The sequence below is a fragment of the Crocodylus porosus genome, unplaced genomic scaffold (genome assembly GCF_001723895.1).
Source record: "Crocodylus porosus isolate Cpor-Errol unplaced genomic scaffold, CroPor_comp1, whole genome shotgun sequence".
NCBI lineage: Eukaryota > Metazoa > Chordata > Crocodylia > Crocodylidae > Crocodylus > Crocodylus porosus.
Window position 1 is genome coordinate 1709333 of NW_017728921.1, and position 17697 is coordinate 1727029.

General features: G+C 42.4%; 1 protein-coding gene across 1 annotated transcript in view; it reads right to left on the reverse strand.

Annotated features, from left to right (window-relative positions):
- KIAA1671 (KIAA1671 ortholog) overlaps window positions 1–17392 on the reverse strand; it is an 89269-nt gene extending 71877 nt beyond the window's left edge. Inside the window, exons 1-6 of the mRNA XM_019538672.1 lie at window positions 17344–17392; window positions 14070–14214; window positions 11788–13570; window positions 10510–10603; window positions 5554–8784; window positions 4457–4579 (exon numbers count right to left, since the gene is read on the reverse strand). Of these exons, the coding sequence (XP_019394217.1) occupies window positions 4457–4579; window positions 5554–8784; window positions 10510–10603; window positions 11788–13517 (5178 nt within the window). The 5' untranslated portion in view covers window positions 13518–13570; window positions 14070–14214; window positions 17344–17392. The remainder of the gene's footprint in view (window positions 1–4456; window positions 4580–5553; window positions 8785–10509; window positions 10604–11787; window positions 13571–14069; window positions 14215–17343) is intronic.
- Between the last annotated feature and the right edge of the window lie 305 nt (window positions 17393–17697).

The following is a 17697-nucleotide window of genomic DNA, read 5'->3' on the forward strand; positions in this document are numbered from 1 at the left end:
GTGTTTGTGCCCCAAAGCCTGCAAAGAATAATTTTTTCCAACTAGTTTTAGTTGGTCTAATAAAAGATATCACATCTACCCAAAAAACCTTGTCTGCCTGTGATCTCTGGAGACACAAACCCACAGTTTGAGAACTGAAACTCAGCACCACAGAGATGCTTAATGGGATCTTCTTGACTGAGGACCGAGTCCCATTGGGTAGAGCGGTTTTCTTTAATCTTTACTAATCTACAGAGGAGCCTCTGGGAACCCCCTAAGATTGAGCCCCTAATATAGTTCATGTGACCTATATATAAAACTTCTAAACAGATTACAAGAATATATGGTCTCAAATAGTATATATAAATTAGAAGCGACGATCCCTATTCCATGCCGATGTCTTTGAGCTTTAACATATTTTAAATTAAAACTGCCTTTATATGTTTGTTTTTTTAAGACCTTAAAAAATAAAAAAATATGATTAAATCAAAAATGTTATTTAAATTTTAACAATCCAGATTTTTAATTTTTTTTTAAATCGTTGACTTTTATCCACCCTGCTCTACTCTACTTTTCCATTTTATCTGAGCCATACATTCTAATAATGAAGATCACAGACAAAGCAACATTGTGAAGACTGATGGAAGGAGTAACATGATCTTCATCAAAACCATTTTGTTTTAATTTACCCGAGCGTCAAAAACGAAAATTCCCAAAGAGTTGTTGCTAAGTCTGTAGAAATGAGAACTTGTTGAGATTTAACAAAAAATACAAAAGATATTTGAAAAATAAGAGATGTCATTGTATCATCCCAGTCAGAAACTCCAGTAAAAATCAGTCAAGCTTCTGGCCCACAATCCTGCTCTTGGCCAGAGAGAGGCAGAGTCAAGTACATCACAGTTACCACATGCAAATTAGCAGACAGGTTGACTCAGCACCAGAGCACGCCTGATAACGAACAAGGCAAAGAGCCGCTCAGTTTTTATTGTTCGCTGCAGGTCAAAGCTGAACCCAACGAGAGGGAAAAGCTGAGACACTGTCACCACGGAACCAAGGGATTCGGGCACTCAGACCCTCCTGATGCTCCACCTGCCCTACACTCCTTGGAAGCCCCCATGCCATCTTCGTTCTCCCAAGGTATCCAGTGACCAGATCAAGAACCCTTGTTTTTATTAGCAAGCACAGCCATAACAAGTATGACTGAAACCAAAGTAGTCATGATGCCCTGTATGTTTTAGAGTCTACACTCTACGCAGATTTTACCTGCAATTCTGATGCTGACAATACTTTCCTTTTCAGGATTTTGGGGAAAGTGTAAAATGCAGTTTGCTCCCAGGGTTTTCATTCTGAGGGAAGCTCAGGGGTTAATTTACAGTGCATGTGTGTACTCACCCCCCAGTAAGGCAGCCCACCACTAAACAAAGTGGGGTACACCACCTGCAATTTGCTGCTGTGGAACCTGCACACAGGCAGTTACCATGGGGTAGATGATGCACTCTCAGCCTAGGGTTTATGTCATGTTGTGGCATCTTGCTCACACTCCCATACCCTAACGATCTGGCAAGGATCAGCTCTCATGGCATCTGGGATTAGCAGTCAGCATCAAGAAATCCGGGCTCTCACAATGAGCGCGCGCTGTTGTCAACTGGCATTCAACGTAAAGGAATCCAGACTCCAAGAAAGAAAGAGTCAGCGGATATAAATGGTAAGGGTATTACAACACTGAAAGAATAGTGAGCCTAAAATGTGTCCTCCACCATTTTCATTTTACATGTACATATTATATATGTGTACACACACACATGCAATACCTTGGCAATTTCACTATCATTGAACACACAACATTTTTTTTTACTCTTAAACTCTTCTTTTGCATCCTCCAGTTTCCAAAATACCAGCCTGAAAAAATTTCAAACTGGGATGATACCATGTCATCTGTTGGTTGTCACATAGCTTTTGTCACTATTATTTTTGTTAACCAAAAGCAGCTGTAATTTCTACAGACGTTGCACTAACTCACTGGGAAATATTAGTTTTCACTTTCCTACACATCCACCACAAAATGTTCCTGGTGAGGATGCAGGCCCCCTGCCCTTCCCCCTGTGCAAGGCCAGCCGTCACACTTGCTCCCCTTTTTCTGAAGTTCAGCATGAAATAAAGGAGGAGAAGGAGAACTGTTCCAAAGGCTTAGCAAGAGATCAGCAGTCATTACTTGTTCTTATTCCTTCACTAAAAAAGGAAATCAAACACGAAGGAATCCGAGTTATGAACTGTAGTTGTCTCAGCAGTCAAGCAGCCTTTATGCTCAACAGCCATGCACGACATTCCTAGGGGTTTTGTGCAATCTTGGCAGTTTACAAGCAAGGCGATGCACTGAGTCGCCACACGAGGGGGTTATGAGACCAAGACGACGTGTGAACGCCGACACCTAGTCTTCTGACAAGTGAGACTCACAACATTCACATACTGCTCAGGTACGTGGCATAACTGCAAGCCTGGATCTCCCACTTCCAAGTGTGAACATGCATCTTTGCGATGATGACAGAGGGCTCTGATGAGCTGCCTGTCACTAAAGGAAGCACATGTAAAAGGCATATTGCTTTCAGTTTCTCAAACTAAATGTTTTTAAAGTTAGGACAGGCACCAGAGAAACTCAGCAGTCAAGATGATTTTGCAAGCCCCAATGTCATACCTCTGTGCAATCACCTGGCTGGCAGCAAAAATAAAGGCTACGTTTCCTTTATACTCACTGGGTAGCTGTGTGCCTATTCGAACCATGTTGTGCTAGGACCTAACAGGCCTTTAGAAACAACAACAGAAGTGTTTCTGCTTGTCCATACAAGTTTCTTGCCCAATGAAATTGGATAAGAACCTTTAAAAGACAGCTCTGCTCCAAAATGCACAGTTAGCCCCTTGCTCAAAAGAGTGGACCCTGGAGAATAGAAAGACCCTACTTCAGGTGACAAAATCATTTCTTACTGCTGTCAGCAATGCAGAGAGAGGCAGCTGAGTGCACAGGTGCACACCGCAATTCTTACCCAGGCTTCCCCCAGCTCCATGCCTATGGGCACTGCAGGCATCACTTGGGATAGGGTCTGACCTGGAGACCCTCTAACTCCTGACAGGTAATTACCAATAGGGAAAATTGTTGCACGTTTACTTCCTAGCTTGATTTTGCAGAGCAGTCCATTATACATTAAATTAGCTTAGCTGAGAACTGTGTGCACTTGCTACAGAAACTGTTGAAAATAAATATGGATGCACCATTCTCTGTTTAAAGAGAGAGAGAGAAAAATATTAAGAGGAAATGAGAGTCAAAGAAAGAAAGTTGGTGGAAGTACTCGGATTTTAAAATCCAAAAGGAACCTGAAATTCCAAAGTCTGTCTGTCCAAAAAACTTCCACTTCCTTACTTTGCAACAGCCATCCCATTAAAGGGAAATGTACATGGAGTCCACATTTATAAACAGAACATTTATATTATTTTATAATATCTTCTGTCCTCTTTGGTTAAAGAATAAACTTTATAACAAAAGGGCTGTTCCTAGGCCCTGTGGTGGGGACAGGGAAAAAAAAATACCACAAATGACATAAAAAGATTTCTCTGGGTGGAAATAATAATCAACGAGACCCTTTCCTCAAAGACTAGCATAAAAGGTAAGGATTGTAGGAAATGCTGAACACTTGCACAGTCCCAATACAAGCTTTGGCTGCTCCTGCATGGCAGTAATTTCTCTGCTTTTCTTCACTGTGTTTAGAGCTGGCAAAGCTGACCTTATGGGTACTGAACTCACGGTTATGTGAATTCAGGAGCTGGGCTACCTTCACAGACACTCAGAGGTACAGTAGCATGTAGCCTACTCTGGGTGGAGTGAAAGGCTGCAGGGACAAGGGCCTGCCCCCCTATGGTTTCCATATAGATCCTAATAAAATTTGATTACTTAGCCTGCATAGGAAAGGAGGGAAAACTGTGCCCTTGGTACAAAACTCATGACAAGGATGATGGGGGGGAAGGAGGTCAGCTTCAGTAATCAAAAGAAGAGCAAAGCTTTTAAGCACAAAGGCTTTGGAATCACCATCCTCCTTTGGAGAAATGTATAACACTGAACAAGCAACAGGACATTGGGACGGGGCGCTTTAAGTTTCCTCCTTTGCAATAACCCAAGATTTTACTAGTCACTTCATTTTTGGCTTGAAAACGGTCCCTGAAAACAGAAGGGCTTCTGTACAGTCTTTTGTGTTTGGACATTCAGCTCAAAGTGATAAGATAGCCCCTGGGAATCCATGTTATCCAGAAGTTAATCTGGACAGGAAGTCTACTTCCTCCTGCTACAGGTCCTGATACCCTTCAGCACAGCTCCTCCCACCAGTCAGGATCACAGAAAGGGAAACACCATGTAAACCAGATATTTAAAAAAATAAATACAAAGAAAGAAAGAAGAGGAGGAGAAAAAGGAAAGGAAAGAAAAGCAGCCTACCGTCCACCGCTCTGTCCTTTGGTCCTTATAAAAGCTATGGCTTCTTCTCTGGATGGAAAGAGATGTAAATCCTTTCCCATCAGATTTCTCAGAGCTATGTTTGGTCCTTTCTTTTCCAAAGTCCTGTTTCAAGAGAGAACATGACAAATACAATGTAAAATGCCCGCTGGAATTGACTTCGGCTAAAAGACCTACAGAGACGGCTCAAGGCTGGGGCTCGAGGCAGTCAAAGCAAGGAAGGGTCCCTCCCGCATGCCCACTGACACCTGACTGGGCATGTGCCATGCGCTCCCTTCTCGTTGCGTTACAAGAATCACTGTCGCATATCCTGCATGGCAACGCAGACTACAGAAGTAGTAGAAAACGGTAGCTAGCCGTGTTAGTCTGAAGTCTGGCAGAAGGCAAGGGAGAGATGCACCTTACAGACTAAATGAATCAGAGATTCATTAGCTTTCATGAGCCACAGCCCACTTCATCAGGTGTTACAGCAATGGTTGAGGTCAGGAAGTGGGAAAAATGAACACACACACACACACACACACACACACACACACACACACAGTTTGCTCCCCTTCAATAAAGAGAAACAAAAATACCAGCTCAGCTGAAAGCCTGTATAACAACTGCCTATCCAAAGTCAGTTCAGTTCATTGAAATATAAATGCGACCAACATCTTTGACAAAAGTCAAATTACTCTTTACAATTTATACAATATCAACCCACAATTTAGAAGCTCAGTACTTCTACAGCTTTCTTTGGCACTGTAACAAAGCTGTCAATAGGCAACTGGTGACTTTTAATTAGCTGCTGCACATCTGGCTCCTAAATGACACACCTTGCGAGGAGCAACTCTCCTTTAAAGTGAGCGAGAGAGGGAGGGAGAGGGAGATGACTAGTGGGGAGCCGAGTCCCTCACTAGGGCACATAAAGGCCAGAGTCTTGTCTGGCACATTTTCCTATTGGCACCAATACTGAGAAAGCAGAGCCAATTTGCACCAGCCAGGGATCTGGCAGTAGCACAAAGAAAGCGAGACAGAAAGCAGTTGGCACCATTAGTTCCAGAAAGTGGGCTAACAGATACTGCTCTGTAAAATACCTTTTTATCTTCGCAGGAGAAAGATTCCCGTGAAGATGGAGTCCTTTGTTTCAGTCTGTTCTCGGCACTTTCAGGCGACCAGCTCTGCTTCAACTGGTGCGGGTCCCTTCTTCCCGATGCTTCTTGCACAATGGGGACGCTGGCTCTCGCCTTGGCTGGGCGGCCCTTTTCCGAGTACGAGCGTTTTAACTCTGGCACTGCGTTTCCAAAACTAGGCATGTAGTTCTTCCGCTCAGGTTTGTTCTTTGCATGGGAAAAGTCACCCTCCTGCAAGGCTTTGTTTGCACTGTCTTTGTTCTTATTTACAGAGCTCCAAGTTACGTTTCTGTGCCAGTGGTCATCCACGGACACCTCTGTGAGCTGTTGGCTTGGGAACCATTTCTTCTGTAACGAGCCAGCAACCTCTGAGGAAAAATCAAAAGCCAAGCTGCCTTCCAGTTTTTGGTCCACACTAACTGGGTGTTTGAGCTGCACTTCATAATCTTTGTGCTTGGCACTTTGGCACCTTGGAGTGACATCCTTTTCGTGATCCTCGTCAATAATGAACGTTTTTTTTCTGGTGCTGGCAGCGTCAGCAAACGAACTTATAGGTTTATCCGAAAGCCAGCTGCTAGGGTTTCCCCAGTAGGGAGGGCTCAGTGTTCTGTCTTTTGACTTTGGCTTACTCAAGTCTTGGCCACGGGACTCCAGCTTCTCTTTGCTGCTTTCACAAAGGAGTAAGCTCCGAGGCCTGTGGTGCTCTTCTGCATAGTTACCTTGTTTAGCGGCGCTAGAAGACAGATCCGATTCTTTCCGCTCTTTCCTGTTCTGGCCATGGGGAGTTTTATCTGTCACACTTCTTTTGTGCTTAGACTTCTCCCGATTAAATGAGCTGTTATCCACAGGGAGCCCGTCATCTTTTCTGTCTTGACTGTGACTGGTTCTCATGGATTCTTCTTTATATTCTGCCATCAGAGCATCGATATCAAGAATTCTGCCTCGGAAACGATCCTCGGCCTTTGTGCCAAGTACGTCACGGGTGTTTTCATCGCTCTTTCTCTGTGATGAGAGCTCGTTATCTTTGTGAACATGTTTAAAGGGCCTTGTGGATTTTGAGTCATAGCATGGGGAGGCTTTTCCTCCACTACCTTTTAAATCAGTGTGAACCGTACTTTCTGGTTCCTGTTTTAACAAGGCATCAACATCTGTCACCTTCTCCTTAGAACGATCCAGGCCTCTGTCACGATGCTTCCAGTTGTTCTCTTCATGAGCCACCCCATAACTATTTAGCGCACCTTTTTTGGAAAAACTCGGGTTGTCTTGATCTTCCTCTCCAGTCCAATTCCTATTAATGCATATGTCTTGAGAGCCATCTTTACAACATGTGCTTGACACATTTTTATAGGGTTGCTGAGGCGCGGGCTTGGATCTTCTGGAAGAACCAGAGGCTGGGTTAATTGGTAGACTTTCACCCCCTGCAAAAGTAGGGCTCGTTTCATTTGCATTAACAGCAGTTATGGAGCTTTTTCCTTTTTTACTACCAGGAACCTGATAAGTGACTGCAAAGTAAGTTGCCTTGGGTTCAGAGGAAGAGATCTGCTTCTTCATGGGGTCATTAGGACTTACTGGGAGGGTTTGGCTCGCTTCCTTTGAGTCTATCCCATCTTTATTTTTTTTACTTTTCTTTTTCATTGCACTTTCATCAGCCAGCAGCGAATCCGTTCCACTCCACCTCGCGGTGCTTTCCTGAGTCACGGCACCAACTTCCAGCTTGCTACGATCTTGGGGCAAGGTCTTCCGTCGCCATCTGCCTGAAACCTTATGGTGGGAAACAAGATTGCCCCTTCCTTGGACTTTTTCTTCTGATTCTACTAATCTAAATTTGTCTCCATTTTCACTGGCTGCATTACTCGAGTCTGGATATTTCCTTAATTCAAAGGCTCTCAATTCTTCTTTCTTAATAGATATTACTTCTCCATCAGGATACTGGCCCACGGGGGACTTACCCATTTGGTTACTTCCAGTTGCTGAGAGCCGACCCCCCTGCTTACTGATGCTGGTTGACACAATGCCTTGACCTACGTCTGCTCTGGATTCATAGTCATCTGCCCTAACTGGTTTAATACCAGGTTTCTCTAAAAAGTATTTTGTCATTTTTGAGCTCTCTGTTTTTTCTGTGGAAGAAATATCATTCTTCTCTTTTTGCATTTCAGGATGCCCTTTAATAACTTTGTCACTTGTTATAGCCAAATCCCTGTTATTACTTACAGAGTAAAACAGTTTCTCTGATATGAACAGCTGATTTGCCTGACTCTTCCCTGGTTCTGCTATCTGCTCAGGAAGCACATGTTTGCTGGGGAAGAAATCTTTCAGTTCTCTAGAAGCAAACTTGTCTGCAGAAAGCTCCAAAGGGTCTTTCGTTTCTGAAAGAGCATTTGCCTCTTTTAGGTGGTCAGTTTTATTATCTAGTCTGCACAGATAATCACTTTGCAGCACATCCCCATCAGGTTTTCTCTTCTCTTTCATGGATGATTTTCTGGTTCTGAGCGTCACAGCTTTGTCTTCAGGAACCACCGTAATGGCTTCGCTGAGCGCTCTCTCACCAACTGTCTGAAGGATTTCATATCTTGGTTCTATTCTTTGGTACATCAGCGAGTCTTCCACATGCTTAGCAGTGGGTTTTTCACAATTTTCAACTGAAGAGTATTTTTCCGAGGGAATTGCATGAGCAGTTTTCTTGTCTTCACTATGAGAAGTTGCTTTTCCACATTTTTCTGTATTTCCCACGTAACCTGACATATTAGGCTGTCTGTGGTGCTCTTTCTTTGACATAGTATCCTCCTGTGGTTCTTTTTCCACCCAAGACCTTCTATGATGACCCAATGAAGGTGCTACATCATCTTTTCCTTCACGCTCAGTGGTCAGCTTTAATGTGGCATCAACTCCAAGCCGATCGGCAATAATATTATGCTTCTCAACATTAGAGTCATACATGGTAGCTCGGACTGTTTTAAAAGATTGCGTCTTTTCTGCTGGAATGGAAGGGTTTAATTGCGTTTCAAAACTGTTTGCACCTGACACAGAGTTTTCACCCAGAAGAGAGAGGTTTTGCCAGTCTCTGAGGAAGCTTCCTTTTCTCTCCATTTGCCCAGTTTTATCTGGTATTTTTAACACCTGCCATGGTTTCCACTGATTCCAAACAGCACATGTTTCACTGATATCTGTTCCACATGAAGGCTTCACCTCTTTACTCTGAAACAAAAATTAAATTAGGATTTAATTATAAAGAGTGTGCTGCACCCAGCTTCCATATGATAGTAGGGAAACGTACTGCATCCGTATTAGTATGGAGTGTCCCGCATCCATATTATACACTTCTTCTCTAAGCACACATACTAACCAATTCAAGTGCTGATGGACTAACAGTAAATTTTACAAGCCCCAGGGCAAATTCTCATTATGTTAGACTCTCCAATTTTCTGCCTTTTTTTAAATAAAAAAAAGGGAAAATGTATAAAGAGTTACTGGGTCTACATTTGACACAATATTTAAATCTGCAATGAATAATCTACTTGCAAGTTCCAGAAAAAAGGCAAGACACCCAGCAGGGGAGACTCCCAAATAGTATGGCAGTGAGCACCAGTGAGTAATGCCTAAAAATAAAAAATGAAGCAGTAGGAATGGTAGTTTGAGGAGATAACCAAGAAAAGTTGCCAGTGGCTGCCAGAAGTGAGTACCCTTCACAACTGGAGCTGCTGGTGACAGAGGACCTGGCACGAAACATAAATCAAGTCCAAAAAAACAGATTAGTGGGTAAGCATATGGATTTTCACAACAGTTTTAGGCATGTCAGACCTTTTCAGTATCTAGAAGTCAGTAAACATTGGGCTGTTGCACTGAAGGCTGCCATTCTAGTAATCATCACCAGGGAGCAGATGATGATGATGGTAATTGGAACTGAATACAATCTCTCGGCCCTAAGAAAGCAGCGGGGGAAACAAGATCTTTTCCAAGTTTTAATTTTTTTGTAAAACTTGACTTCTCCGATTCACTGTATTTTCAAATTCTTAAGGCAGCAGCCCACCATTAGACAAAAGTTATAACAAGTGAGATTCTGCTCAATGAAAACACTTACTCTGCTTTCAAGTTAAAATCTTTTCTCAGGACTTGTATATGAATATTTAATATAGCTTGTTTTACTGAGTCCCTATGTATGTGGACTCCCCCCCCACACACACACACCCCTTTGCTTTGCTAATTCAGAAAAGGAAGGAAAAAACATTCTAGAGTTTTCAGTACAAAATACATATTTTGTAGCACATTAAAGTTACAGATTAGGAGCAAAGTTATTATGTATACTAATAAATCAATGCTCAAAAGTGATCAGTGTAGGCAACTGCAGACACTTTCTGTAGCACTGTCATTTCATAGATCATTAAAGTTAAAGGTTACCAAAGGGGCTGGTACAACATGAAAAGCACACAGGTAAGTCAGTGGAGTGACTAGGTCTTGGAAATGTACTATGCTGATGCTATGCTTAGGCAGAATTAAGAAAGATATAAATCGTGACAAAGTGCAACACATTAGGAAAAAATGTTATCATGTTGGGAAAGGGCACCTTAAGAGGTTTCATAAAGAAGTTAATATCTACACAACTACTGCCACTAGCTATGTTTAAATATGTATAGATATCTTTTAGAACAAACACATGCACCACATCTATCAGACTACATGATCTGCTCAGGTCCCTTCCGACCCTACAAACTATGAAACTATAGTGTACACAGTGAGGGTGCCCTTAAAGATGGAATTACCATCTTAATCCTACTAGGATTATGCCATTCTTAATACTCACAATTCCAGTTTCTAAATCATAGCTCTACAGAGCTATATATGGGGCACCTATGGCATAGTACTATATAGATTCTAAATGTGACTCTGTTTGAAAGATCAAACGTATTAATACCACTTTCTTACCTTCTGATTTACTTGTGTTTCATTAATCAAGTCACTATTCAATTCAGCAGGTTTCTCCAGCTTCATCTCATTAGTTGACACTGGACTTGAAAACCTATTGCAAAGATTTTTATTATTTCTTTTTACTATGAATTTCTACAAAGAGCTTGAGTTAGTAGTCCAATGCATACATTTTCCAAATGCAGATTGCTGATGCATTATTCCACATCATCTTAAAAATTCCCCAATTAACCTAATTTTTATAAAAGCTTTAAAAAATTGTGATTAGTTGATTGTTTAAGGGCTTATGCCACTGGCAAACAAAACTTAAACCTTCTCTACAGCTAATATTTTCAGGGTTTCCTTACACAATTAACAACGTGTCATTTACCTACTATATCCTAAGCCAAAAAAGGACTTTGGGATACCAGAAAGTAGTAGACAACTGAAAAAATTGCTGAAACTGACACTTCATCATTTCACAAAGGGGAAATAAAGCTTCCTCCTAGTTAAAAGTCTGGCACCACATCTCCGAGGTAATGCTGGTACATATGTCTGCCCCAATTCGTGTCAAAAGCAAAAATGGTTTTGGAGTACTTGGAAAATGGAGTAAAAGCAGACAAAAAGACTAGCGTTCACCTGCTAAGGCTTATTAAACAAAGTTGCTTTCAAATTATCTTTCACATCCTTAAAATACAGTAGGATCTCACTCATTCACATCTAGGTGAACCAATTAATCTCCCAGCAGGATGTATAATTAAGAATGAGCCACCTGGCTGTCTGCTGTGGCTCTTCCTTCAAAGGACAATGCTTCTCCAAGCAGCTGGAGCTCAAAGGCAGTGCTGCAGAGCTGATCAGAGAACTGGCACCTTTTGATATAAAAGCTGCAGCAAACAGCTAGATCACTTCAAAGATCCCACGCAGCGGTTTGCTGCAGCTGTACGTCCCCTCAAAACATAGATGGTACTTTGCAAACCTTCATTGTTGTGGGGAGATAAGGAAGCATCTGGGTCCTGCTGTACAGGACAGGCTGCTCAATGTTACACTAGGATTTCAAAGCTTAAAGAAAACTCAGGTGGGAGCAGGCAACAGCTAACACACAAAAACCAGCATTGTTAATGACACCTTTTTTCAGTCTGTCATGATCTTTTTTTCCTAAAAGAGGAACAGATGCAGAAAAAAAAATTACTATGAAAATTTAGATCTAAACATTACAAGTGAGGAACCCTGATCACCAACTATTTTACTGAATGAAACATTTGAAAGTCGAGCAGAGACTCCAACTCTTTTGCAACGTACATCTTTGTTAAATCTGCAGAAAGCGGCCGTGATGGAAGTGATCGGCGGAGATTTCCTGGCTTAGCATCCACGTTCTCCGCCGTCAGCTCTTTGATTCTCTGCTGGATGGTCATGTTTCTGTTTTCCCTCTCAGCGGAGGTTGGGAGAGGCTCTGGCTCCACTGGAGCAGTGGTATTTTCTGAGCCGACAAACAGACTTATGTGCCTCTTCACACTCCCCCTCAAGAGCTTGCTCTCGTTTTTTGAGGCATTTGCAGAGTTTTCACTAGCTAACATGGCAAATGTTTCCTTTTGGGCCAATACATTGCCCTCCTTCATTATTGTGCTTTTGTTATCAACCACCTCTTGGCTTTTCTCTGATCCATGTAAGTTAGTTACAGGGTCTGACTTGAGCTCATTTTGTTCCTCCTTAGATTTGTATTTAGTTTCCCAAGGGTATTTTTTATCTTTTGCAGTGACCGACTTCATATCTTTTGTAGAGTCTATGTCCCTTGGAAAAGCTTTCCAGCTTTGCTCACTGGATTTGTCTTTAATGTCAAGGAAATCAGTATCTTGACTACCACATTTCAGATCTGATGGAGGAGAAACACTCTTACTCCAGTCTATTTGTGCAGATTTAGATGCTGGTTCAGACTGGGCACAACTGCCCATGTCAGTGAAGTGTGTCACTGGTACATTTTCCTTGCTCTCATCAGCCAGACAAGTCTTCTTGCATAGAGAAATGTCTTTATTTTCAAATTTGGCAGTCAGATCCATGGACAAAGGCCTTGGTTTTCTAACCCATGATTTCTCTGTCGGAGATTTTCCTTCAGAGTCTTCCAAACTGCTACACCTTTGATCTTTTAACGATTCCAAAAAAATAGCAGATATTGGTCTATGTTTCAGCCTTGGTTGCACCTCAGGAGATAAGCCAACTTTCCTGCTAGCATGCTGTGCCTCATCCTTGGTTTTCTCACCTGTAGGATCTTCAGAAGCTTCTTTCTTTTCACCAGACCTACCAGGATTCCAGGAGACCGGTCTGGGGTAGGATGGAAGAGAGATTTGTCTCTGCAGACCACCTTCAGATTTTCTGGAAGTCACTGATGACTGAAATAGTATCTCTGGTTTTGTATCACATTGCGCTTCCTTTGTTTGCACAGTGCCAAATGTTCTCTGCTTATCCAGTGATTTTTTACCCTGGGTTGCACTTACCCTGGATTTGTCAGTGCTAGCCGTTTCAAAAAGAATCACCGTATTTGCACTGGGACCAGAATAAAAAGCCATATTTGTCACCAATTCACTAGTGCCTTTACTTTCATTTTCAATTGATTTTTGGTCTACTAATGGGGGGACATTTCCACTGAATGCACTGGCTGATGTCATTTCTTCAGGGGGCTTTCTAGGCACAGAGACCATAGGGACAATGACACTGCTTGATTTAAAAGTTGTCACAGGAGGTTTCACATTTGCAAATGTATCCGAAGATTTCTCCTTTGAAAATGGTTTTGGAAAAAGTCTTGGTCTTGATCCAGGTGTAGGCATAGCTGTTGATCTTAGACTGCCCCCAAATTTGCTTTTTTCTTCAAGAAAGAGTGATGTGGAAGGATCTGGAGGCTCGCTAGCTGTATTGCTTGCATCTAAAAGTGGGTGGATGTAGGTGCATTGCGATTTCTTCTCATTAGCAATTTCACTTAAGTCAGGTATTGTTGTCAAGGACATCAGAGTAGCATTTCTCTCTACTCTTGTTGCCATAGTTGTAGTTAAGCATTCAACAGAATTAGAACAATCCAACAAGGAAGAACAAGCTACAAAAAATAAAAATAAAAGGTAAGTGTTAATATATGGACAGCAACAACCTCAAAGTAGAAATGCACTCATATTCTAATTTTGAATAGGGCTTAATATTTGGGCACCAGATACAGCATGCCTCAAACCATGACACGAACCACTCCGAGACAAACAGGAGAGTGGAATGTATTTTATTATTTTCTTCTAAATCAAAGGCTGTAGTAATAACCAATACTCCCAAAACTGGAGACCATGGTACCAATCCTCAACAACCAGTGGGACAGCACCATAAGTTTTGGTAAATTAAATCAATATTAACATAAGTAAACAGTCCCAATGAATATTTTTTCAATATCACAGCCTCAACTCCTCTGTTCTTAATTCATCTGGTGGGTTAGTAATGACAAAGTGGTGAGCACAAAGTCTGTATTTGGTACTTAGGAGAAACTACAATTAAAGTACAGAAAGTACACATATATTGTACATCTAAGCCCAGGTGCTTTAGTAACCGCTTACCCTAGCTTGCATTGTCTGTTTAAAAAGCTGCGATTGAAGCTGCAGGTAAACGGGACCACTCTTCATTCTGGAAAGAAGAGTCTTCTTGGATCACAGGAAGAACATGGGGAGTGATCCCTGGGCATCGAGCTGCACCACACGTAGCCTGAAAAACACAGAATACATTCAGATCTGAGCATGGCAGAGCCGGCAGCCCGTGCCAGCAGGTCGTGCAGAGTCAGAGCATTCAGCTTCCCAATTTAACAACTATCATCCAGTCTGAAGGTGACAACAATCAACCTTACAGTCTAGTTACAGTAAGAAGTTGCTTATTTCTTCTAATAAGCGTGTCTGGAAATTAAACATGGAACTTCAAATACGAAGGCTTTGCAGCGTCTGTACTTCAAAGCTTTAAATGTGGGACATTCAGAAAAAATACAGATAGCATGGCCATTACAAAGGCTAGATAGCATTAAACGAATTCGTAAGAATTGTCTGCTGTGTTTAATCTGAATCGCTGATTAAATACTGGACTTTGTATGACTCTGAGCTCAATTACTGCAATTGGCTTTCTACTATAAATCTCATGTAATAAATGTCTGCACTGTGACCTTGGAAAGCTGCTTCCCCAAAAGGTTGCTCTTGGTTGTTGATTTTCTTTAAATCAAAATGCATCTTTTTACTATGACTTATGTATATTAACCACTTAATCTCCTATCAACCAAACTGCAGCCAGAACAGCTAAAAAGTGCCCACCCAAATTTTATCCCTGTTGCCTTGAAAAGGGGTTTCAAGGAAAGTATGTATTTTAAGTCACTGGATAATTCTTTGCCCCTCAAAACACCGTCAAAGACCTCCCTACAGGAGCCTGCAATGTTACTCCTCTACTGACATCCTCCCATTTCCCAAACAGATGTGGCTTGGAGCAGAGGTGCCATCCTGCCCTGCCTGCTGCCTAGAGCAGAGGTGCCCAACATCCAGCCCGGATGTTGTATTTTGGTGACCCGCGAGATCTTTTCAGATCCTGCAGAATGCAAGCTTTTGGTGTGAGCAAACCTTTGAAACAGCAGGTGAATGCCACGACACAGACAGCATTTCCCTCCCGGCTTTGCAGACCATTTAGGACTTAAGACAACGAGGCAGAAAGCGTTCTGCAAGGTCTTTTGTGCATTTGCTCAAAGTCTCAGTGACGAGCCTCCAAATGACAGGATGAATGATCAGTATAGCTGATGGAATGAGGAAGGGCGTAGGAATGAAGCCCGTGGAGCCTGGGTGCAACGGGAGGGAAATACAAAAGGGAAAAGATTAAAAGAAGACAGGGAGAGGAGAGGAAAGGAAGTGGGGGTGACTGTGAGAGAATAGAAACAGCTAAAATAACACTTGTGCTACAGGAGAAACTCTTTTACCACTGACTGATGGAGCATAACGCTGAGCAGGAAAGACATAATTCGTTAGCACACAAAGGCCATATTCTGATCTGGGCAGGAACTTCATACTGATAACGAAATGACAGAGATGATATTTCTTTCCACAGCTCAAAATAATAGCATACGGCACCAACATGTTAAGTTTGATACCCTGGGCTTGTTTGGGAAAAAATAAAGCCCATGTGTTTAAGTTAAATACAAAGAAAGGAAACAATAATAAAGAAAACTGAGAAATGAAAACTATCCACTATTACATTTTAGGCCAAAACTCTAGTTATTGTTGATATCCAGAGTTTTCTACTCTTCCAAAAATGTCTTCAGCTCCCAACCCCATTCATTCACTCCGTTAACTTTGGCACTTTGCTTTATGTTCCAGCCAGCTCGCGTGTAAAGACACTCGGCCTAAAACTAATATTTTATGTTGGTCCCTTACTCGGGTTAAGTCCATGACCTCTGGGTTTCAAAATAGATACCGTCTCAATCAGCTTATCTGAATCAATCTGCTCCTTTCAAGATCTTCCAGGATCTAACCAAAATCCTCCTGGCTTTCCTCCTCCTTCTAAAGGATACAGTCCAATCTGATGCACTAAAATGCCTGCAATGTTCAAAAGTATCATAATATTATGCAAAGAGTAATGAAATTATTTCCAAGTCGATCCACAACTAATAACTTTGGACACAAGAATGACCTGAGACGGGACTCCAAACGTGGAGCGAGGCGGTCTGCTGACAGCACTGTCAATCCAACTGTGCCCGGATGTACAATACACCAGCTATTTTATTGTGGGGTGGAAGTGGTTACTCTTGTTTGAGGGGGAATAGTACTTTAGTCTCCCTGACACACAAGGGGAAGCTGATGGGACATTCATAAGGCAAGATACAGCATCTGCAATCACTGCTCAGGACTTTCCTAACCCACATTTTTAAGTCATGATTTCTCTACTCCAATTATTTTTGTCCTAATTACATCACAGTGCAGGTTTACGGGACCCGTGTTCTTCAGCGTAAGCTGGTCAAGTCAATTTGCAGGCCATGACTACACCCTGCAGTGGATGCATGGAGCAATACAAAAAAGTAGGAAGGACAGACAGACAGACAGCTCCTGTATGCTTGCAGATAACGTGGTACTTGTAAAAACAAGCAACGGTTTTTCATACTTTACATGTCGTACACGTACAACAAGCGCGCCACTGGATGTTCTCTCAAAGTTTGAAATACCTTATTTCCCATGGCTTTATCCAGCGAGGTTACCAAGTCCCAAACACTGCAGCTTCTCATAGGATTTCTTTTACACAGCAAATCAATAAGCACCCATCCTCTGCTTTACCTTAGTCTGCAGCGAGCAGCTCCCTTTCACCAACACCGAGCCAATTTTAATCCATTTCACTGCCGGGTTATGCTCTGCAAATCTGCACTCAGTCACGTGCATGTCACCACCCCATTCAAAGCACTTGAACACAAACCAATCCATCACTGTTCCCAAGCAATACGTTCATTAAAGCCCTGCAAAGACGGTCAGACCCACAGATCTATTGTTTCCTAAAACCTCCCTGGGTGTTTCTGCTTTTGTTTTTTGGTAAAAAGGGCTGACATCTTTCAAATCTGCTGGGTTTCTACTGGGGAAAAAGGAGCCTCTGGAACGGGGCTTCCTCCCTCCCCTTTCTTTCCTAGCAGATAAAATTCGTGAACCAAAAAGGAGCTATGGACAGACATGGCTTCCTCCATCTCCCAGTATCCCAAGGGAGGGGATTAGGGCTTTTCTTCTTGCATACAAAAGAAACCGAGTGGGAACACAACTTTAATGGACACCAAGAACGTACATCTTTTGTCTTCCCTTGTGACAGCCGGCTAAGACCAGCTCCACTTACGCCAAGCCAAAATATCCTAGGACGGTGACTGAGCCTTGAAAAGGATAAAATGCTTCCCTGGCTGGGGCAAGTCTAGCAGAAGCTCTCCTTCCTGCAAGACGAGTCAAAGTACAGGATCAGTCGGCACGGGGAGGGGAGGGGTTTCTTGGGCAACTCATCTGCAGAGTACCCACAATGCTCCAGACCCGTCACCAGGAAGCACGCACATCAAAGCTTCACGTACCGAGAAGCAAATGCAGACTTAAATCTGATTCCACGCATCAGACGCCAGTGCCGAGCAAAAGCAAACACTACAGGAGACTTCTGGGTGTGCTAAGCTGGAAGCATAAACAAGACAAAAAAAACAGTTGCAAG